This window comes from Diachasmimorpha longicaudata, chromosome 13 (assembly GCF_034640455.1).
Source record: "Diachasmimorpha longicaudata isolate KC_UGA_2023 chromosome 13, iyDiaLong2, whole genome shotgun sequence".
NCBI lineage: Eukaryota > Metazoa > Arthropoda > Insecta > Hymenoptera > Braconidae > Diachasmimorpha > Diachasmimorpha longicaudata.
The window spans coordinates 2,439,980-2,463,958 of NC_087237.1; the positions used below are offsets into that span (position 1 = coordinate 2,439,980).

At 40.9% G+C, this 23,979-nt stretch overlaps 3 protein-coding genes, 1 long non-coding RNA gene and 1 other non-coding gene across 22 annotated transcripts in view; 3 read left to right on the forward strand and 2 right to left on the reverse strand.

The window, feature by feature from the left end:
- LOC135168344 (uncharacterized) overlaps positions 1 to 9,386 on the forward strand; it is a 58,352-nt gene extending 48,966 nt beyond the window's left edge. Inside the window, exons 3-4 of one of the 2 annotated variants that reach the window (XR_010300028.1) lie at positions 7,326 to 7,588; positions 7,765 to 9,386. This is a non-coding gene — a long non-coding RNA (uncharacterized LOC135168344). The remainder of the gene's footprint in view (positions 1 to 7,325; positions 7,589 to 7,764) is intronic. The other variant, XR_010300029.1, reaches the window with a different exon arrangement.
- Phcl-1 (pH-sensitive chloride channel 1) overlaps positions 1 to 23,979 on the reverse strand; it is a 77,680-nt gene that overhangs the window by 45,352 nt on the left and 8,349 nt on the right. The window lies entirely within an intron of this gene.
- Trnam-cau (transfer RNA methionine (anticodon CAU)) lies at positions 8,157 to 8,230 on the reverse strand. The gene has a single exon. It is a non-coding gene; the product is annotated as a tRNA-Met (tRNA).
- LOC135168337 (trypsin-1-like) lies at positions 12,544 to 13,575 on the forward strand. Its single transcript, XM_064132404.1, has 2 exons — positions 12,544 to 12,700; positions 12,773 to 13,575. Exons 1-2 carry the CDS (start codon positions 12,658 to 12,660, stop codon positions 13,507 to 13,509), a joined length of 780 nt encoding a protein of 259 aa, XP_063988474.1. The 5' UTR covers positions 12,544 to 12,657; the 3' UTR covers positions 13,510 to 13,575.
- LOC135168632 (polyserase-2-like) lies at positions 13,720 to 22,511 on the forward strand. The gene is made up of 5 exons (XM_064133012.1): positions 13,720 to 14,466; positions 14,629 to 15,354; positions 17,474 to 18,190; positions 20,763 to 21,025; positions 21,336 to 22,511. The coding sequence occupies exons 1-5, from the start codon at positions 14,346 to 14,348 to the stop codon at positions 21,813 to 21,815; spliced, it is 2,307 nt and encodes a 768-aa protein (XP_063989082.1). The 5' UTR covers positions 13,720 to 14,345; the 3' UTR covers positions 21,816 to 22,511.

A 23,979-nucleotide genomic window follows, 5' to 3' on the forward strand; every position in this document is an offset into this window, starting at 1 on the left:
TTCGTGGAGGGCTGGGGAAGAATCCAGGGAGTGATATTCAAAGGATCTTCCAGGTGTCCAGAACAAATTCTTTGGATCTTCGCTAAATCATGGAGATAGTATTTGAATTATCTGCATGACTGGCGGGAATCCTCTTTTCCGGTTCTTTTTAGCTCACGTAATCGCGCGAAAGGAGAAAAGCGCCGAACGGATGTGAATGACGTAGCGTCGTAAAGGATTATCTGTCATTCGTGAAAAATGCACTTGCCAGGACATTGATGTCGCGCAGTAAAACGTGTCTTGAGAATACACATCTTTGGAATGCAATTTTTTTTATAGACATTTTCTAAAGACGACTGTTGTTTGTTTGAAAATAGTGGTTCGGAGGCCAGTTAAAAATATAAAAATACTCGTCTCTTGTACTGAGGGAGCGAGTTAAAGAAACCAGGACAATGAATGAGACAAACAAATGCTGGTAGCAATTGCGAGGTACAGCATAGTTGAGGGTATGATAATTCATGATGCTTCCCAGGGAATCGCCAAGCTTCACGCCCGGGCCTAACCCACGGTTGGCCCAGGCTGATCAAGCTTTGGTGATCCTAGACTCTACCAGGCTTGGTGTCCTAGTCACACCAGAGAAAGCCCTGGCTTGAATCCTTCCCTGATATCAAACCTGGGCACCAAGCTTGTGCCAAGCCTGGGAAAAGTCTGGTTCATTCAGCGTTGGTTCGTAGCGTCTCGACCAGTCCTGGGCCCAGACTGACGAACTGGCTGAAATTTATTTCTTTTTAACTAGGCGGCATGCTGATTTTACTTACACGTGAAACCAAAGGGTGGCAATGTCCTATGGTATTATGCCTAATTGTTAACCCCATATTGTTACACAAGTGTCAAGTAAGTTTTCGAATGCCACAGGGTATCAGGTTCATTTGTAATTTATCTGGATATGTTCAGTACTATAAACTGTTTGAATAAAGCCTAGGCATTTTTTAATATATGAGCCTGGAACGGCGCTGGTTCGAAGACCTGGACCAGCCTTAATAAGTTAGCTTGGGCCAGCCCTCGTCACCAGGCCTGGCCCCACGTTACATTCCAATGCTCATCCACTATTGATCCAGGCTTGGATGCCAAGCCTGATCCAAGCTTACCTAGTCTTGGGAATAGCTTGGGTGAAGCCTGGGCCATTGGTGATTTCCTACCTGGGAAGGAAATGAACCAGAGCGGTTGTGCCTCTCGAGTGTATTAAACAAAAAGAATAAATAATATTCACACGTTTAGAATCATTATAACTCTCCCATTTCCAATAATTTCCAATTGAAATCTTTCAAAAACTTTCTTGATTTTTCAAAGAATAATTTATGCCAAGAATCAAGATTTTAAAGTATATATTTTTCAGAGTTGTATATCCTCTACCTCCGGAGGCCAATTAGACAAATTTCTGTGACAATAATCATTTTTTCTAGTTGCTTCTTAACCCAGATAGGGTTAGGAAGCAACTCTTTTTTTTATATTTTTTTTTTCATTGAAAGATTTCAACAAAATATTATCTTTCGAAAATAGTTGAAAGATAAATGATTTCTGAAATTTGTCTTCTGAAGATCCCTGTCATCAATTTCGTTTTTTGTATGATTGTTGGACAGTCGTGGAGCTGAAACTTGCGAAATTCCGGGAATATTGACAAGAGGAATCTCAACAAACGCTCCTCCAACTCGGGTATCGAGTTGTTGGAAGATAAATAAGTGAGGGAATTCGGTGGAGGGCCAAGATCAATATCTACTCCAACTGTGTATTATGACATCAGATTTCATCCAAAGTAGTCTTCATTTTCATCTCCAAACACTGGGGAAAAAAGATTGAATGGAGCGAGAGTACTTTCCACGGCAAATGACCCCCACGTAACACTATACGAGTCCCATGAGACCTCCATCGGGTGACCCTAGGTGACCTGGTATTACAAGACATTAGGAAAACATCCCTCCATCACCCGTATAGTTTTCAGACTGATAGCAATTTTTTTTTGTCTACGATTTTCATTTACTTACGACGACATCAATTTTCCCATTTGTTCAACTCCTCCCATAACTGCCCAGTATTCATTAAATAAATAATTGTACCTATTAGATCATACGAGTTAAATAATCCAACACTTTTGAGTACCTTAAACACCGATTATTATTTTAAATGATTTGCCTCTAGACAAATCTGTTCTGAACGAAGACTTACAACAAACTAACTTAACGTTACTTGTGACGTCCAGGTTAAACTCCTCTTCAGAGGACAATATAATTTCTCCTCCTACCCTTACCCATTCCTCCTTCCCTTCTCGACTCTTCCGGTCATCACATGCATTTTGGGCAAAATCTGTGGTGGGACATGAGGAACAAAATAAATGAGAACACACTGTGAATAATTATGATACTGAACTTTAATATAACACTTGGATTCTACTAGTTAAGAAGACACTGTACCCTACGAAATCTAATCAGAGACTAATAGCCAATACAAGTAATAATAATTTATTGTAATAAATTGCAATAAATTATTGCAATAAATGCAATAATAATAATAATCCCACATCCATTTATTGCATTTATTGTAATAATAAATTATTGCAATTTATTACAATAAATTATAATAAATTACGCACCCCCTGAAACTGTACAGAGAAACTTTATCTTAACCATCTTCGGTCACCAGATGTGTCCCGGAAAAACCCTTTGGAAAGTCCCGAAGGAAAGGCCCCCACGACAATTAAATTCTAAAACCTTTTCCTTAATCCGAAAATATAAAAACTCTCCAAAGAGTGACTTTTGTCTTCGGCCAAAACCAAAATTCAACAATCTCCATCGAGAAAGTCCCTCCAGGACTTTTCCCTCTTGTTTATAACATAATGAAAAGGGCCCACAGTAACAATAAAATAAACATTTCCTAAATCCAGAAACAAAAACATTGCAGGAGTGAATTCTGAACTCTGGCAAAATATCGAAATTAACATAAACCAACTAACAAACAGAAAACACGGTCATCCACAACTTGGTGATCTAGAGTATCACCGATGGAGTAGACAGGGTCGTGGACATTGGCGTCATAACTAGTCGTCTGAGTTAGTTCCATCTCTGTACCTAGAGGCGGTCAGTACATATCCACCATTGTTGTATACTCGATGATAATGGCCCTGTGGCAAACGGCTTGGTTTACTGACAGAGGAGAAGAAAGGGAGTGCAAGGGGGGAGGGGGAGGGGGGGGGGGGAGAGGCGAAGGGGAATAAGAGAGAGAGGGAAATGTAGCCAGTGGTATTGTAGACCCGCTACCCACAGTTATTTATAATCCACCGTTACTGCCATTTCTGCACCACCAAGAGCTTTGCATTCACCCGACAGTCAACCCAGGTGATGATAGTGGGGGGACTTGACGCCAGTTACGCCTTGTTCCCTCATCGGCCTTGGCCCCCTGGCCCCGTTCGTGCAAACTGACTCTTATGGCGTGTGTACACCCTGTACCGTTCGGTCTCCAACTCATTGGCTCGGTAATCGTGAGGCTTTTTCTGGATTTGTTGGATAGAGGGGGGAGCAATTAGAAGGTATTTTACGGTGATGGGTTAATAAATACATTCGGTTGGGTTCATTGGAAATTATTGTCTTATTGTTATTACCCAGGTCGTGACTACTCCGGGACAAGTCAATAGGATTGTTTGGATGTCATTCGTTCTTTCGTGGATGTCATTCACAGGGTAACTGTCGGCCTACACGGTCATCGCAGAAAGGCCCGGAGGAATAAACCTGAGGGAGAAATGAAGGAACACGAGAGGGAAATTCATAATCTACTTTTGCGTTCTCTTGTTCTCCGCAATGTTTGTGAAAATGAAAGAATGAAAAATTCTCGGTGTCTCGTGGAGGGCACACGGCCTGAGGCTGCAAACTTGTTCATCGTAATTGGAGGATTACTCGAGAGGTTCCAGGCGGAGGGATGAAGGGGGTTATTCACCTCCAGGTGACGTGTATCCTTCGGCCCTTTCTCGAGTTTCTTTCATGAAATATCATGTTTGTTTTAAAAAATATAGCCGAGGCTTTTTCGCGTTCGCTCATTCGAGGAATTAATTACACTAATTATATTCAGTAAAATATATTGTTACGACTGCTATTATTATTATTTTGTGTTAATAATTATTGCTTCGCGATGGAATCACGGTATTCTTTCGAATTTGAATTTGTAATTGTTTCGTGGTGCGGTCAGTAATTTTGACCTGCGGGAATGGAATACAATTGCGTTATTTCTTGGCACAGTGTTGGCCTGATGGTGGGGCAGACATTGTTGGTCGAGGGGAAGTGGTAAGGCAATCGATGTGTTATAGTATATTTTATTTATTTTAATGAAATAATAGTTGACGAATAGTTGAGGGTATGTTAAACAAGAGCTGCGTTACGCGGGTGTAAGGTCGGATAATGGCCGATGAGGTGTGCGTTAGTGTTGAAAACGTGCGGCGGTACAGGCCATCGATCGGCCGACTATTTTTGAACTAGCCGTGGCACGTTTACATAAGAGGGGAAAAATAATAGATATTCACGAAAAGAGTAGTAGAGCTGCGTCATTTTCACCGGTCTACCCTAACAGGAGATGAGGAATGCTGGCCGACAGTCGGCCGACTGTCGGCCAACATTGGCCGAATGTCGGCCCACTGTCGGCTCATTCCTCATCTCCTGTTAGGGTGCCGTGATTTTGTTAAGTCCTTCCGGGCGATTGGGAAAACTCCGAGGTGATATCGAGTGGGGAAAATTCTCGGGAAATTCTCGGTGGAAAATCTAATCGGTGCGACGGACTGGGGGGAAAAATTTTTTTTTGGAATAAACATAATAGTTCAGGTGGGTTAATTCCCTGGTTTGACTGGGAATGTCCATGGTAGTGGATCGATACCAACGTCGGCCCGGTTATATACCCTGCACACCGTCTGACTTTCCGGGTATAGTTGAGCATTATTCTCTCGGTCGCAACCTTAACCCAGTCAGTAGGCTCCGGTGGCCCTCAATCAAAGGCAATTCACGGAAGTGGGAATAAAATGAATTGATTCAGTTAGAATTGAGCCCTTGGAAAATGTAAATAATTTAGGGCGTGACCGAGTGCGGTAAAACTGACCGAGAAAAATTCCAGGATTTCAAAATTTTTCTTGAAATTTACAGAGTTTTTATCGAAGTTTATTCATGGAAATTATAATAAAAATGGATTCAGGAATAAATTTGGTGAAATTGATGGAGTGGTAGGATGCCGATGATCCGGGTCCAATTCTCCCTGATGGCGGTCGAAATTTGTAACCCAATTCATCGGATGAATTGCTGCACGATCGAACGGTTCGATGAACGTTATCACCTGAGTACATCTGGAGATTTCGAGGCGGGAAATACCCAAGTGAGAAACGTCGCAGTTAGAAACTCTCAAGAGTCAAGTGGACGATATGGATTTATTAATCGACAATTCTCATTGTCAATCGCTGGGAATTATGTCCGATAACATTCTTGTCGCTTGACGCACAAAAATATTCACAACAGAAGAGATTGAATTGTCCAGCGGAAATGCCTGACGGTTGTGGCCGTGACACGGTAGTGTCTTCTTGTGCCAGTCGAGAGAGCCGACAATCGTCGCTGGTGTCTCACTGTACAAATCCTCGTGGCAGTAGTGGCAGTCCTTCTGATGTCAGACACGTTTGCTTAACAGGGTTATCCTACCCATCAAACAATCACACGTCTGCGCCTCAACAATTTTCATTTCTAATTACTAATAAACTATTCCAATTAATTATTTACTAGAAATGCAAATTCACTGCATGTATTTCAATTAATAAAAATATTTTTAATTGTTTATTCACTTGGAAATTGAATCAATGTAATTTGTTTCTGTAAATCATGTCTCATTATATCGGAAAAATATTTCGGAGATTGATATTTTTCTCCGCGGAGTGGTATAAAAATTAAAACGTCCGGAAAATATGTAAATGGCGATAGAGAGACTGTCCGTACCTCTGATTTTTTTTATTATTAACTGTTAGTCCGACCAGAAGTTTAAAGCGAATTTTTTCCCTTTTATTTTTATTCGTCTGCCTCGAAAGAACACTGAAAACAGGAAAAAAAAAATTCAGAAAAACGTTTCTTTGTTTGGCCCGAGGGTTGAAGTCAGTATTAGGTTCTTGTTTGATATATAAACGGGAGCACAAGCTGCTGTACGCCACTGGAACTTGAAAAACGGATGGAATATTTTCAGCGAATTACATTCGCCTGAAAAAATCGAGATCCCTTCACTAGGTTTTTTCACTCGTAAACCACGGGTATTTGTTATCGACATTCGAACTGGGAAAATAAATTCGATGGATTGTTATTATAATTGTGGGGCATGTGGGTCACGAGAATGCCTCTAGGTAATTAATAACTCATAAATAAGAAAACATTCGAGAGACATTTCTGATTCTGACCTGGACTATGACCCTAACGATGTCCTCGAGAATTACTTATTATTTCCCTTTGATGTTTATATTTTTAGGGATGATATTGGGATTAAACCCTTTAGGAATAATCGGGGTCAAGGTATTTTATTTATTCACATAAATGCAATCGGGCTAGATTTGTTGTAATACCTTTTGTAAGCAGCAAATATTCACTTCTTTCCCCCTCCCCCCTGCCCTCGGCCCCGTACAACGTGACGTAATAAAATCCAATTAAATCGATAACTTCCCTGAATGACGGCTCAACAATGGAAAACGCCGCGTAAAATGATGAAATTAATGCCATCCGCAGCCCCTGTATCGTCCGAATATTTTCACGAAACTGACAGACTCTGAACCATCCACCACCATTGGTTTCCCACCCTCATTTATTGTGTTCCACGTCCAATTATCGTACGCTCCTATCAATCTTCATGAGTCCTGCCAACTTTCCATAAAAATAAATGCGATAACCCGTCGATATAAAAACCAACCGTCGTATTCAATTTCACACAGGTTCATCTAATTTTTTTATAAAAATTAGATTAATTTAATTTAATTTTTTTTTATTTAATAATTTAATTTTTTTATAAAAATTAGATGACCCTGTGTGAAATTCAATTTCATCTAATTTTTATAAAAATTCAATTCCATCTAAATTCAATTTCATCTAATTTTTATAAAAAAATTAGATGAAATTGAATTTTCATTTTTTTTTTACACTTTTAAAATTAAAAACTGGAATCTTTTATAAATATTTTCCAAGAATTTCTGAAAAATATTGTTAAAACAGATTTTTTTCTACGCAGAAACTAACTCTTCTACAATAAAAAAAAAACAATGTTAAAAATTCGAAAGCTCAATCACTTGAAATTTCAAGTGTCACTTTCTAACAGTACGTCGTGTAAGTACACGGGATTGAACGTACAAAGAGAGGGGGGAAAAAAGAAGGAAAATAATGAATTGGTCGTAGACAGGATGTCTCCCCACGGATAACACAGCCATGTGCTTGTAGACGTTGGGAAGTTGTTCCAGCCTGACCTCTCGCGACCTCCAGACGCAGAATGGCGACGCCGATGACGTCAAAGGCCGCGTACACACTTGTTCCGCTAGGTGTATTGGTTTAGTGCAACGAACATTGAGGTTAAATGACCAATTTCGCGAGTAATCCATTTATTTTACTTATCGACTAAATTTGTTGACGCGGAAATCCTATTTTTCATGAATGAGCGGTGCAGCTGGACAGAAGCCATGTTCACGCTGATGAATATTATACGTATCCATTTTTTAAATGATTAATGTATATTATTTTTCATTAGGAGAGGGGAAAAAGGGATTCGTGAATCAACGCTGCACAGCCTGCAGAAGTAAAACGGAGTCGGAAAACCTTGTAAACAGTGAAAGAAACGATGACACGAAACGATGACTGAGACACTCGCAAATGTTGGAGATGTTGGAGATGGACAAAGTGGGCCAGAGGCCCTATAGGGCCTCACCCACCACCCGAGTGAAAAACCCCCGAACTCCCGGGAAGAAGTCAACTCCCCCGACCCCGAGTCCGGCGAGCATCATCAAGACGGGAAGTTTATATAGCATTCCACATTTCTTGTGACGTCAAAGGAAATCGTTGGATAGGATTTTGGATGAGGTAGGAAGGGGAACAGGATAATTCTCCATATAATTTTTGCAAGAAAAATTACTGAAAAATGGATAGTCCAGACCGGGATTTGAACCCGGGACCTTCCGATTATGCATCGGGTGCTCTTCCAACTGAGCTATCCGGCTCCTAGCCATTTCTTCTATTCACCCCCCCCCCTCCACTATAGTGGAGGTGCTGAGAAGGGGGCCCAACAGGACATGGTGCAGAAGACTAGTGGAGATAGAAAGGATCCTGACGCAGATAGAAGACGAGAGGAGAGAGGGACGAGAGGAGTTGAGGGCAAATCAGGGATTAGACTGAATAATTACAAACTCCCAGGAGGATGGAGAGAGGCAGAGGAGAGAGTGTGAGGAACAACGCGAAACCAAGCCAATAAAGAAAGGAGGAAATAAATAAATAAACAAATAAATAAGCCAATAGTGTACTACTCAAATGCCCAGAATTGCAGCAAAGGGCTCGCACATATTAGAATAGTAGTAATAATTTTGAAAAGTTATTTATAATCTATTACCTATTTTTCATATTTTAAGAGAGGGGAGTAGAAGGAGAAGGTGTAAAACACAGGATATAGCACCAAAGAAGATAAAATTCTTATTATTATACATCAGAAGGAACAATATTCAAGCATTCCCTTTTTTTATTATTTTTTTTCTTCGCATAACTCTCTCATGGCATGATCATACTAAAATTAATGGAATTTTTTTTGACTGAAGAATACAAATGTCAAAACCACCCCCATTCTCATCTATAAATTCTCTCCCCCCTATCGACATACATTATACTGAGCGCGGTTATTATTGCAACAGAGAGTGAAGTTTTTATCAAAAGCTGTCACACGGTGCAGACAGAGACTAGCCAATAAAAAAAAAACCACCAGCTATCCATTCGAGGTGCTTTCATGGAATAATCGCAACCCCAGACTTGGGGAAATGATGAATAGAGCGCAAGTAATGACACAAATTGATCATTGAAATCAATACCAATATGTAATTCTATAAAGGGAACTGGGCTTTGAGATGATGGTAATAGTTGGCTAGCATCCGTTTTGCTCGATAATATAAAAAGAAATTATGTAGAAATGAGACCCAGATATTGGGCAAGAGGGATTTTCTGGTGACACGCGATTTTCAAATCTGGGGACTGTCGTTCACAGGAGAGGAACAGTAGTATGAATCGATCAGGCGAATTGCCGGTAACTGACTTGCACAAAAAAAATATCTGTCAGCGACATATCCTTGAGAAATTCTTAGAGGAATTTTGGAAAAATTATTTAGAAGAAGTTGGAGAAGTTGGAGTGGAGAGTCGAACGGATCTTCAGAAGATTAAATTTTTGCGATTTACAATTTTTGCGATTTACAATTTAGTCTTCGGGAATTTAGATAGAACATGTTTTTAAAACTATTGGAAATGGGTTATGAGAAATAATAATTCAATAAGTAATTTAAACTATTTTTTTTTTTAACTATTTTTATGATTCAACTCAAATAATTATGCTCGGAAGACACGTCCACTCTGTACCGATTCCTTAGAGGAACTAACTAGGTCCACAAAGGGAAACAACACCCTGGACCTTTTAGTCAGATGCTCTCAAAGAGTCCTATTCATTCCACTTTGTCTACATACTTAAAATCAAGCCTAAATATCATACCTCACACTTCTCAGAATTTGAACCCATAAAAATGTCTTTCAACACTCAGAAGAGAATAAAATTGACTTTTGTTCTTTATTTATTTTATGAAAAATCCAACAAAAATCTTTGAATAAAAGGTCATCTGTTCCCTTATCCTCTGAAGATGGTCATGAATCACCAAAAAGCTCATCAGAATAAATGGTACACGACTGAGAAATGCTTTCTTATTGTGGGTTACGTGAATTGTTCCGTCATTTTTACTGGATATTTTTCGCTGTGTACAAAATCAAAAAAAATTGCAGCTAACGGCATAACTGTGCGAGTGCAAGTGGGATTTACCCGAGTGCATTCCCATCCTTCACAATAAAGCTTCATCAGTCGGCCCCCAATGTTTGCCCCTCAACATTTTTAATGAACACGTATTTCACCCCGAGAGCCACAAAAAATGTGTTAACTTTAAGTTCAACGTTAATTCCAAGTGTCGCGTTGAGTTACGGCTCGTCGGATTTTCCAGTGGCAGGGGTGCGGGGCTGGAAAAACGGTTGAATGTCCTTCCTCCATCCGCGCCGGTCACGGGGTCACGCGCGTTTTGCAGTCACTGCCAACCGGAGCAAAATTGCATCATGCATTTATGCAGCACAAAAGTTGGACATTCGATATTTAGAATCCCAGGGGGCGACCTGAGCTGTTACACGGAAAAACTTTTTTATAAAAATTATTCTAGTGGGGACATTTTTTCTATTGAAAAGAATGTTTTTTTTTTTCAATTTTAAAACGACATTAACAATGAAATTATTAAATATAATACCACGAGAGCTCCGAAATTATCGGATATTTCCCGATAGGTTCGTTGCAAACAAATGAACGTGTCAAGTTTCGCGCTCGTGATTTTTAAACTGGAAAACTTGACAAGCTTATTTGTTTGTAGGGAACCTTGAGGGAAATATCAGATAATTTCGAAGTTCGAGTGGTATTCGGGGGATTATTTTTTGCATCCAAATCTTGGCCGATAGAATTGCACCATGAGACATAATTTTCAACGAATTGCCATTTAATCTGTCAGATACAATTGAGGGTTACTTCAACATTTGTTTTTTTTTATATATATCAACATGCAAAATTTCCAGTGTAATTTTCAAGAATTTCCGCTGAAATACCGTGTTGACTATATAAAATAACGTCGAATGGTGCAATTCTATTGGCTGAAATTTGGGTGGGAAAAATAATCAATAATATTGGAAAAAATTAATACATTTCACCGACATATGATTTTCTTGTATAGAAATGTCGGATAATTTTTATCAGAAATTTCTCCACTAGTAACAATTCAACGCCGACATTTTTTCGTCTCTCACCCTCGAGTCTCCCTGAAAAACTCAACTTTCCGGTGAAGACGGAAGAGGAAAGAAAAATGAAGGAGTGAAAAAGAATAACTAGCTTACTCCAGGGCGAATCCCCGCGGGCTATTTCAACAGATAAAAACCATCTTCGCTTTCGGAAGTTAGCGAAAAGTTGAAATCCAACTGAGCCGTGTGAGAATCTTGAGGGATTGGCCGAAAAAAATTTGGTCCGCCTGACAAAACCCGTAGGTCAGGGGTGAATATTTGACGAAGGGGTTGAGGATACTTCAGCCAACTTTTTCGAAATACATTCCTTATTTTTCAAATTTATTAAATTTTTTTTAAACATCCATTCCTCTTCTATATTTTTCAGGCCAGAAAGACTACTACACAACCCATTAGTCTCCTCCCGGCGAGAGTGAGACAGACGAATAAAATGAAACGCCTTCAAGAATAAATGCTGAGGTAAATTAAAATTGGATCGACGATCATTGTAACTGACTAACGGCGCCTGTCAATCTCACGTCCAAACAATGACGGATCGGTGACTCGATTCCACCGCGTTGAGCCTGTCACTCGAGTGTCCATTCATGAAGACAATTAGAATATCACCGTCGCTCAACATCAATCGACCTAGATGCCCCATGATATCAGCGAGAAAGAATAATTGACGGATTCGTTCACGAAATAGTCTGGATAATCGGATTGTGCGCTGATTTCATCGAGTCAAGAGGCCCGAACATTTATGGCGGACCCAATCAACATGAAGAAACCCGACTAGAACTTCAGTAAGGTGAACCTGATGTCACATCTATGGACAGAGGATTAATTATTCTAGTCGGAGACGTCGAAGAGTCGTTGCCATGGTCGGACAGCGAAGTGGATTGTAACAATCTTTCTGGTGCTAGACAATTGATCTCACTAGAGAGGCCAGTACATTTCAACTAAATTTTAAAAGAAAAAATTTGGAATCTTCCTCACGATTGCATCACCATCACAGTCACGTTGCGGAAAATTACCCCAGTAATTTGCATCGCCGACAATAATATTCCAGATATAACTTTGTCCGCAAATTGCGTAATGGAACTACTCATGCTGCGTCGTGTTTCAATTGATTTGCATTGAACTATCATCACTTCCTCAATCGATGAGAAGGAAATAATTCTCATGTAAAGCGCAGGGCAATCGAATTGTGCACGGGACTAGTCTCCGGATAAATCCACGTTGTCACGCCCACATCCGACAAGAGCGAGTTTGAATATTATGAAATAATTACTCAATCGTAACGCAATGTCCAGCCTTTTTGCCACCAAAAACGTCTTGAATCGAAGTCAATTCTGAATCCACGTCTTTCTGCGTTTCTTCTGATTATGATTTTTCACTGCCGATTCAAAAATCTAATTATCTCTGAATGATCTACAATACCCTCGATAAGATTACTATTTCTATCGATATAATAAAGTAGTGCATAGATTTTTAAGAGTTGTAAAAAAGTGCAGATAATAGTCGAGTGCATCTCCCTCAGTTCTCCTCAAAAAGGCAAGATTGTTGCGAAATCCTCTCAGTTCCTCGAAAATCCATCATGCAGGTCGTTATTCTCTTGGCGATATCCACAATAGCACTTGGTAAATATAATTCTCGAATGACTATGCAAATCCTCCTCGTAAATCCTGTACAATCCTATGATTTGATTCCAGGTGATCCCCTGAGATCATCATCCCCTGAAAAACCTATCGGTTCAGGCAATCGAATTATCGGCGGTAGGAATGCAACAATCGAGGAAGTTCCCTACCAGATTAGTCTTCAATTCGCCAACAGTCACAACTGCGGTGGCAGCATCATCTCGAAGAATTGGGTGGTAACAGCTGGACATTGCGTGGGTGGCTCGACAAATTACTACTCCATCCGGGCTGGCTCCTCCTTCAACAATAGGAATGGAACGAAGTACAATGTAACGCAAATTGTAAGACACCAAGGTTACAATTCAACTGACGCTGGTATTCCAGTTTACGATATTGCACTGGTCCGGGTGTCTCCAGCCTTTGTCTTCAGCAAGACTCAGCGAGCAGTGAAGCTCTTTGGTCTTGGTGAGACAGCTCGTACCAACGCCACCAGCACCATCAGCGGTTGGGGTAGAACTGAGAATGGAACGGCTGAGGTTCTGCAAGTTGTCACGATCCCCATAGTCTCCAAGACAGCTTGTGATAAGAGCTATCAGGCATGGGGTGGCATTCCTGATGGACAAATTTGCGCTGCTTATCCACAGGGAGGAAAAGACTCCTGCCAAGGTGACTCCGGTGGTCCGCTGACGATTGGTGGACGTCTCGCTGGTATTGTCTCATGGGGCTATGGATGCGCTGTTCCAGGAAATCCTGGGGTTTATACGGAAGTCGCTGCCTATCGCTTCTGGATCAAGTCTATCAGTGGAGTTTAATGAATTATAGTTGACTTCTTGTTGGATGTAACTGTCCAGGTGAAATACAAGGAAATGTATGACAAATGTTTTGTTGATTTATCAAACTGGGTCTCTAAATTTTTGAAAATATTCTGCGTCATAATATTGAAACGACTGGCTGATGGACACTGTCACAGTTCTGATAACGCCGATTGATAATCCCTGTCAATCATACGTTCAAAGTTTGAGTACTCGGTGATCTGATTAGACCGGTAGTGAGAATCACTTCACCACTCCATTATTTACTCCACGTGTTTCATTCACAGAAACAATTAAAATCTCACCGTCATTCAGCCTTAATCGACCTTAAATCCGTGTGATAACTGTCAAAATGAGAAATTGGAAAATCCATTCATCTAACAGTCTAGATAACGGTGATTTACCCGCTGATTGTGGTCAATCAAGAAGCCCACACGTTTATCGCCGATGAAATCTACGATTTCAAATTTAATAATTATCGAAATGAAGACTTGGGAGAGTCCCAAAGCCACTTGTATCGACAATAATATTGACAGATATGGATTTCACGAATTATGCAATCCTTCGTGTTATGTATCACTCCAATTATTTCGCATTCGATCATGACAACTTCCTCACTCACGACGAGGAAATAATTCTCATGCGACATCGAGCACACGATAACCCAATTGCCGATCGGACTAGTTATAGGATTAACCCACCTCGTTACGTCAACCCACGATAAGAGCCCCGAGGTATCTGGTCACCTTAAGATGTCGATAAATCTGTGCCAGAAATAGTCAAGCAGATAGTTCAATTAATTAGCGCAGAATTATGATAAGATCTCAATATGACCGATGATAATCGATCACAGTTTTATATATAAGTCGCTTTTCAAACTGTTCAGCATCATTGTCAGTGCAAACATGAAAATGTTAAGGTTCTTCCCCCTAGCAGTCATCTTGGCAGTGGTTGCTGGTGAGTAAAAAAAATCCGATTAATTCGATAAAGCTCTTAATTTGTCTTAACTGATGTCAGTTAGGGCATCAATTAGTGAGAAATTTTCTTATCAATTTTTAACGAATGAAAATTCAGAAACGATCACTGATTGAATTTCATGATTGAATCATCAACTTTCAGCGGATCCTGTGAGATTCGAAGGTCAACCCAACGCCGATGGGCGCATTATCGGTGGCGAAGACACGACCATTGAGGAAGCTCCTTACCAAATCAGCTTGCAGTTGACTGGTTATCACTACTGCGGCGGCAGCATCATCTCCGATAGCTGGATTCTAACCGCAGGCCACTGTGCGGAGAGAGACATTCAGCAGTACTCCATCCGTGCTGGCAGCAGCAGTTCCAGAAAAGGTGGTTCAGTCCACACGGTCGAGCAGATCGTCAAGCACAAAGGCTATGGTACTGACCTGCACTATCATCCAATCAATGACATAGCCCTCATGCGTATCACCCCGCCCTTCGTCTTCAACAAGACTCGTCAGGCAATCAAGTTGTACGGAATGGGACAGGCATCGGCTCCTGGAGCTATGGCAACTATCACCGGCTGGGGATACACAAGCTATGGACTTCCTAAAATCCTGCAGACTGTCCAGGTGCCCATCATCTCCAAGGAAAATTGCTATGAACAGTACGGCAAGAGGGGAGGCATTCCTGATGGACAAATCTGCGCTGCCTATCCACAGGGAGGTAAAGACTCCTGCCAAGGTGACTCCGGTGGTCCATTGACTATTGACGGACAACTTGCTGGTGTCGTCTCCTGGGGCTACGGCTGCGCTCAGCGTGGAAATCCTGGGGTATACACGGAAGTAGCATCATACCGTTCCTGGATCCGGCAAAATTCTGATGTCTGAGGATTTCAATTGGAAAATATCGTTTATACCAAGTGTACCTGTCATCATACCATGTCATTCTCAATCACATTGAGGATTATGTTATGAATATCAATTATGCTTTTTTAATAAATTCACTTCTACCGAGTGACCATTCATTGTTTAACTAAACACCAAACCAAGTGGGATAACAAAAGATGAAAAAAAAAAATCTGTCTGAGTTGTTGGTCGCTCGCTACGCTCGCTCCCAATGTTGTTGCGTTGTGTTGGAGTCGGTGTAACCCGTTACGGGTCGAACTACTAACTTCCCGACCAATTCTCAACACGATTCGTAACACGATTTTTTATTTTATTCGGCCCTTGACGAGCCTCGTAACCAACTTCCCGATAGGCTGAAATATTAACTTAGACATTTGGACACCCTCGTTCATAAGTTTTATGAAGGGTGAGAGGATTTCACTTTAAAAAAAACGGAAAAGGGGTGGGGGGAATTTACTCCCGTCCTAATGGGATCTAGACAAAGTCAATGCCTATCGATCGCGATCAAAATCAATTCAATCGGGGGACGCATCTGCGCGGGAGCGTGAACGAAAGAAATCCAAAATTAACCCTTCTTTTCTAAAAAAAACTCAAAATGAGGTGGAGGGAATTCGCTCCCAACCTAATCAGATCCGAACCAAGTCAAAACCTATCGATCGTGATCAAAACCATTCCGATCGCATTATGCGTTTTCGCGGGACCATGAATGACAGCTCAATATAGGCTTCATATATCGAATAATGTCAGTTGTCAATCTTTCCATTGTTTTCAACAAAAATTCCGAAAAGGGGTGGGGGGATTTCACTCCCGTGCTAATGTGATCTTGACCAAGTCAATGGCCATCGAATGCGACCATAACCGCCTCGATCGCATCACGCGCTTGGACGGGAGCGTGAACGAAAGAAATTGAAAGATCAAAATAATCCTTATTTTTGAAAAAACTCAAAAACGGGTGGAGGATTTCGCTCCCAAACTAATCCGATCTTGTACTCGATGACATCTATCGATCGCGACCACCCCCATTCCGATCGCGCTTACCGTTCGCCTGGGAGCGTGAACGAAAAAAAGTGAGCACACACACACACACAGACGTCACGCTAAAAATCATCGGGGGGTGTTCTCCTGGTCATGAAACGTCGACATTTCATAAAATTACGATTTTTTATTTTCGGGGTGAAACCAATAACTTCCTATCGGGAAGTTAAAAATTGTTGAGAATTTCGTCGAAGCTCCTCTGAATCACTTAAAATTGGTCTTCCCAAGTGGCGACCAGCCGATAAAAATCTCGACGATTGCTGGTTTTTCCGGATCGCTCGTAGATACTGGAGAATTTAGTCTTGCAATCTGATACGACAATACATTCTACATATCTATAATTGTCAATCGGAGTATATAAGTCCAAGAAATGAGTCTTTTCGAATCAGTTAGGAATCGCAATCCCTCGGAATGTTGAGGCTCATAGTACTGACGATTGGGTTTGCTGTGACAGCTGGTAAGATCGATCAATCGACCATTCAGTATAGTTTTCACATATAATACCACGAGAGCTCCGAAATTATCGAATATTTCCGGATAGGTTCGTTGCAAACAAATGAACGTGTCAAGTTTTCCAGTTTAAAAATTACGAGTGCGAAGCGAGTGATTTTTCTGGAAAACATGACAAGCTTATTTGTTTGTAGGGAACCTGGAGGGAAATATCAGATAATTTCGAAGTTCGAGTGGTATTCGGGGGATTATTTTTCCATCCAAATGTTGGCCGATAGAATTGCACCATGAGACATAATTTCCAACGAATTGCCATCCAATCTGTCAGATACAATTGAGGATTACTTCATCATTTTTTTTTTATATAGACAACATGAAAAGTTTCCAGTGAAATTTCCAAGAATTTCCACTGAAATACCGTGTTGGCTATACAAAATAACGTCGAATGGTCCAATCCTATTAGCCAAGATTTGGATGGGAAAAATAATCGCTGAAATTCGGGGTAGACTATACAAAATATCAAAAAATGGTGCAATTCTATTGGCTGAAATTTGCATAGGAAAAATAATCATTAAAATAATATCCAAGACACTGACGTGTTCTCCCTCCTTCAGCCCACCCCTTCGCCCCTGTCAATGGCGACAGTCGCATCGTAGGTGGTGATGCTACGCCCATCGACAAGGTTCCCTATCAAGTCAGCGTTCAATATAACGATGAGCATTTCTGCGGAGGGAGCATCATCTCCTCTGAATGGATCATCACCGCTGCTCATTGCATGGAGGGATCTGCGGACAACTACACCATTCGCGTTGGCACCGATGATCATTCTGAAGGTGGTTCAGTTCATGCTGTTGCTGAGTACAAACTCCACGAGCGCTACATACTGAAGTTCAATGTCCTTCCCATTAACGACATCGCTGTCGTCCGCGTCAAGACACCCTTCGTCTTCAACGACAACGTCCAGGCCATTGGTCTGTACAATGAAGGAGAGGCGGCAGTGGTCGGCTCGATGGGTGTCGTCAGCGGATGGGGTGAAATGGGTGATGAGATCATCGCAAAAAGCGAACTGAACATGCTGCGGCTGGTGAAGGTGCCAATCGTTTCAAAATCCAAGTGCTACGTTAATCTGAGTCGCGTACCGAGTGGTCAGATCTGCGCTGGTTATCCAGAAGGGGGTAAAGACGCTTGCGGGGGTGACTCGGGTGGTCCACTTGCCATCGATGGACGTCTCGCTGGGATTGTTTCATGGGGTATGGGATGCGCTGATCCAGAATCTCCCGGGGTCTACAGTGAAATCGCATTCTATCGACGCTGGATCAAACGAAACTCCGGTGTTTAATTATGTTGTCTTGATTCATTTATCATTTCATTGTATAATATCATGTGATACAACGACTAATAAAATTGACTGGATACTCTCGACGATCACAGTTTTACATCTGGTAATTTTATCATTTTTTAAAACTCCCTGATAAGAAGACCTTGAATTCTTCTGATAAAAATTGTTAATAGAGTAAAACGGATTAATAAAATTATTTGCACAACAATTATTTGGACATCCGCTGTTTCCAATCCACTGATTTTATTTACATTTTTTAATCCCCCAATAATGATAAGGAGCTCGAAATTTTATTTATAAAATCAGATACAAAATTTTTACCCAGAAATTTAATCAAAAGAAAGACTTTCACGTATCGACAATATTTATCAGAGCCGATAAGGTCCTGGATGGCACTCAACACCGCCGAAGCGATATAAATCGTGTGTTAAACTGACGGATATCGTATGTCACGAACGACATCGATATCGGAGAAATGGGGGAATCCTCGATCTACAAGTGCACCATAAAGAAAGCTCAGCTGCGCACGCACATTGCCACAAAATGGCGAAGAGTGGGGTATTTTTTGGGCGCCCCAGGGGGTGATATCAGGCTGTGGTGACAGTCAGCGTTTGGCAGAGGTCTGCAAGACCAATTGTCAGTGTCGAAATTCAGTGACAAGCGGATTTTGGGAGGGCCAACTTCAGGATGTGGTTCAAGTTGTGTGGAATTGTTGCTGGCGTGGCAGCCGCCAGTCTAGGTACCTTTACGGAAAAACATATATCTTCAAAAATATGAAAAATCGAATTCCCGCCGATTTTTTATTTAATTACAATTATTTAAACCGATTGGCAATCAACTGATATTTCACTTGTGGATTAATTAATTTGTCCCTCAACAGCGTATTCCGCCTCTTCAAATATCTGCAGAGATGTCACCGAGGAATTCCACGCGTGTCAAGCCAAGTTTAGAAAGAAGCCGAAGTCAACTGACTCATAACGACTGATAACATTAACAAAGGACAACGTGAGGGATTTGCAACAAGATTATCACCGGAATTAATGAATATTACAATTTATAACTAAATGCCTACAGCCTCTACTATTTAACAATTACGATTATCATTATAATTATTTTTTACTTAAAAAAAGTAAACAAAAATTAATGAAAAAATGGAACACAAGATAACCGACTAATTTAATAATCTGCGTACTGCCTCCGGTGTTTATTCCTATTAATTTATCAACCAATGTCCCCCAAAATGACCCGATTGTCATCGATTAATCTGAAGCACCGAGTGTCACAGTGATTACCCAGGAAATTTGATTAGCAATTGACCTTAAAAATCCAACAATCGACCTCATGATCGGTCATTACTGGAATCTAAACTCTCCAGCTTTGTTTACAGGGGGTGTCCCTCTCCCTAGCTGCTCACTGGACCCTGTAAAGTCCACAATAACGTTGATATAATGGCTGCTTCTACCGAAATACACTCGCGAAATTCACAGGAGAGTTATAGACAATTATCGAGAGCGACTCGCGCGCTAAATTGATGGATAATAAATATGAGAAATCGCGCGGACACCGTGTATTCAGTAGATAATGACCGATCGATATCAGACACAGACTGTTAATGATTTCATACTAAAAAAAAATGCTAATGGACTTTGCGACTTTTTTTCACGTCGAGTTAAGGCGGAATTTGAAGCTTAGAATGTATTGGGGAAGTTAATTTAAATTAACAATTTGATTAATCCATTAATTATTTGAAAAAAAATTAAAACTGCGGAAAAGCTCTTTGAGACTCCATTGAGAATCGAAGGTTGGAACTCACGTGGAATGCTCATTGTTATCGTGCTGTGAACTAAAACAGGTAGTCGATTAATTTCTTTTCAACAATAGAATCTTGATATTCAATTTTTCAAGACGCAAAATATGAGCAATTGACATCGATCGGGTTATCACAATGATATCGCACGATTCCTCGAGTATTATCTGCCACGAGTGCCACAAAGTATGAATCTGACGGATGAAAAACAATGACGATTGCATGGAAAATGCAGTACAAGATGATGGATAAGACAATGAGGTGGAAAAAACTTGATATAATCAGCATTTCCAGCTATAAATGTCAATGGAAATTGAGTGAAAACATTCAGTGAAGAGATCCAACGAGTGAAATAATGTTCAAGTTTTTGCTTAGGATTGTTTTACTCATCGCTGGCTTCGGTGAGTCAGTTAAGAGGAAAGATTTTTAATTGAAGTTGAACCCCCACTCCATTCAATGTTCGCCCCCATCATATTTCGGTCCAACCACTTGAATTCATTTTGACTTTATTTTTCCCGCCAAATTTAAATAGTAATTATGAAAGCGAACTTGAAGAAAGTCACACTTTTTCAAATTAAACTGAGATTTTATTATTTTTCTCTGTCTGTCTCCCAATTTCAAATAAAGTTCAATCAAACCGATGGGCCCTGTTTCACGATACTACGATGTTATCGATCGAACCGACCGGTCTCATTACTCATTCATCAATTCCCCTTGTTCCAATCTTGATTCAACGTGTGCGATATCCTGTTTGCAGCGAACGCAAGCCCCTGGTACAGTCGTATCAATCCATTCACCCCGAATGGACGTATCGTTGGGGGTGAGCCAACGACAATCCAGGAGGTGCCGCATCAAGTATCCCTTCAGGTTAACGGTTTTGCCTTCTGCGGTGGCATTATCATTGATAAGGAATGGGTATTAACCGCTGGCCATTGCGCTGTTTATTCGCCCCGTCAAGTCACTATTCGTGCGGGGACTGCGAGAAAAGGCAGTGGGGGATCTCTTCACAGGGCTGCCCAGGTAAAATACAGTCATCTAACATTGACCCGGCCCCGTAACGTTGCGGCAACCCTAACAGGAGATGAGGAATGGCCGACAGTCGGCCGACTGTCGGCCAGCATTGGCCAAATGTCGGCCTACTGTCGGCGATTCGCCCATTCCGACAGTCGGTCGGTTGTCGGAATGGCCGACAATCGGCCAAATGTCGGCCCACTGTCGGCCATTCCTCATCTCCTGCCAGGGAACCTTGACCCAACATGGGCAGACGTTTCTCCATAAAAAAAAATGTTAAAATGTTACAAAGTTCTGATATCATTTCCCATGTCCACAGATAATCCAACATGAGAAATACAGATCCAACATATACGGCATCCCGATAAACGACGTAGCTGTCATAAAACTCCAGACTCCATTCAAGCTCGACGACACACGTCGCCCCGTCGACCTCTTCAAGTACCAGGAGTCAGTTGAGCAGGGCATCAGGGCAGTCATCACCGGTTGGGGAGCCACTGTCGAGGGAGGTGGATCTCCTGAAGTCCTGAACCTGGTCAGTGTCCCAATAGTCTCCAAGGAAGCTTGCAGCGAAGCTTACAAGAGCTTCGGGGGTCTCCCTGCCGGGCAGATCTGCGCTGCCTACCCTAATGGCGGCAAGGATGCCTGCCAGGGTGATTCGGGGGGTCCACTGACTGTTGATGGCCGACTCGCTGGAATAGTCTCCTGGGGGAATGGATGCGCCAGGCCTGGATACCCTGGAGCCTACACCGAGGTTGCGGCCTTCCGAGATTGGATTCAGGAGAAGACAGGAATTTAAAGCTGTGAGGGGAAATCGAGGGAAAATGCAGCGGAGAATTTTCAAGGGTTCCATTTGTGCTTTGTTTAGGATATCAATGTGAGGGGAGCTTTCATTTATAAAATAGACCAAACAAATGAAACAAAAGGCAGTAAAAATTAATTTCAAAACTCAATGCGCAACTTCCTGGGGGTAATACTTTCGCTGCGTCTAGGCTAAACTAATTCAAGCGGTAAAACACACTCAGGGACTTTACCACAGTTTGAGTACAACTGTAAACTGGGTTGTAAATTACTTCAACTTCATTCAACTTGAAAGTTGATCCGGCGTACTTGTTAAGTAAGGAGAATGCGTTAGTGAATTATGTAGCTGAAATATACTGCGAGTTAAAGGGACTCCAGAGTGGGAGCACCTGCAGATATAAAGTTGCAGTGACTGTCCGATATAATCCAGAAGTTACGAAAATTGTACAGCAGAAATTATTTGAATGATGAGATGATTAATATTGATGAAGTGGGAAAAACCCTTGAGGGGTCTAGTACATTTACTAGCCAGAGGGTCACTTGCCCTGCACTACTTGCGTAGCTTAACTTTTATTGTAAAAGTATTTTAAAATAGTATTATATATAGTAAATATAATAAATAGTGAGTGTTTACTGTAAATGAAAAAAGAGCAGACCAGGGAAAATATATTACCACATTAATTATTAATAATAATTAGTATTTAATTAACTCGCCCCGGCGAATATTTATTTTTGATTCTCACAGGTTTCTTTATTTAGCCTCATTTTCGCTGGCAGCTGGTGTCAACCAGCGGTGACATCCGACCTAGCAATTGCTCATAAACTTATGAAAAACGTGAATGACATAAATTCGTACACTGATCCGACACCAGCATTAACCCACGACGAAGAAAATTTCACCGGCGAAGCTGTAAAAAACTTCTGACGCGATAATAAAAGTTTCGAAGGCTCAGCCAAAGTAGATGGCCACTATTTTTATCCGGCAAAAGGGTGAAGGTACGATAATAAAAGGGTTGGAAAAATTTTTGAGGAAGAAGTAGAGAAAAGTCTGACTGGAATTTTTTCGTTCCACTCGGTAGAAGAGATCGGTTGGATTGTGTCGGGCATCAGCAAACTTTTTCCAGAAAAGTACGGTAACTGTAATTTCACGTCTGCTCTTGTGGGCCAGAGCCAATGGAGGAGCTGAGAGGGGGAAAGAGAAGGATAGATGTGAGAAAAGCTAGCCAAGTAGACTTTTGTAAATCGCACGATGGTAAAACGATAAACCTGACTCGAATTCCAAATGTCTGATTGTTCTTGTCCTCATTTCAATTCGATAAAAAGAAAGCTTTCGAAATTAGATGAGATGTGAGGTCAGGTGTGTTCCATTGCTTTATTCGGAAAATTAGAACGAAAGTTCGTGAAATTTATTTCTAGGTCGACGAACTCGCTAATTTCTATATTTTTTTCGTAGGCTTTTGCTGGTCGACAAGTTCACGAAAAAAAATTTCAGGTACGAATTAGACTTTCAGGGGACGAAACGAGGGATGAAGGCTAGTTTAATCAGAAAAATTAACCTCCCAAGTCTAATTCTTCCAACAAAACTTGACCTAAAAAGTGGTTGATCACCATTTCGTCCTACGTTTCGCCCTCCAAAGGTCTAATTTTTACTCAAAAATTTTTCCCACGTGGAAATTGCCATGCGAACAACAATCTATTTTTAATCAAAATTTTATTTTCAAAAAGGATTTAAAATTATTAGAGTTTACATTTCAAACTATTTATCAAAAATAAATTTAGTTGGACTAAATAAATCTTTGTAAGATTTGTATTTCTTTTATTCTCGTGGTTCCACTTGAGATTGGAAAACATTTTTATGTGTGAAAATTCTAAGACGTTCGGGGTGTGATGTGTATGCCCTGTTCTCTTGGGTCTAAACAGAGGTGCATGAGTAGAACCATTGTTAATGTGGCCCTTTAGTCTTTTTGGTTAGTTCCTCCAAGGAAACTATTGAAAACAGCAAAACCAATACGATCACATTACAGACCTATACAAGTTTACATTTATTATACTGTTACGTGTCCCCCTTCGAATACTCATTCATTTGTCTATGATCTGAACTTGGTCAAAAGAACGACTGTCTTTTGGATAACATTATTCTTGGTCGGTCTCTCTTCAGAGCT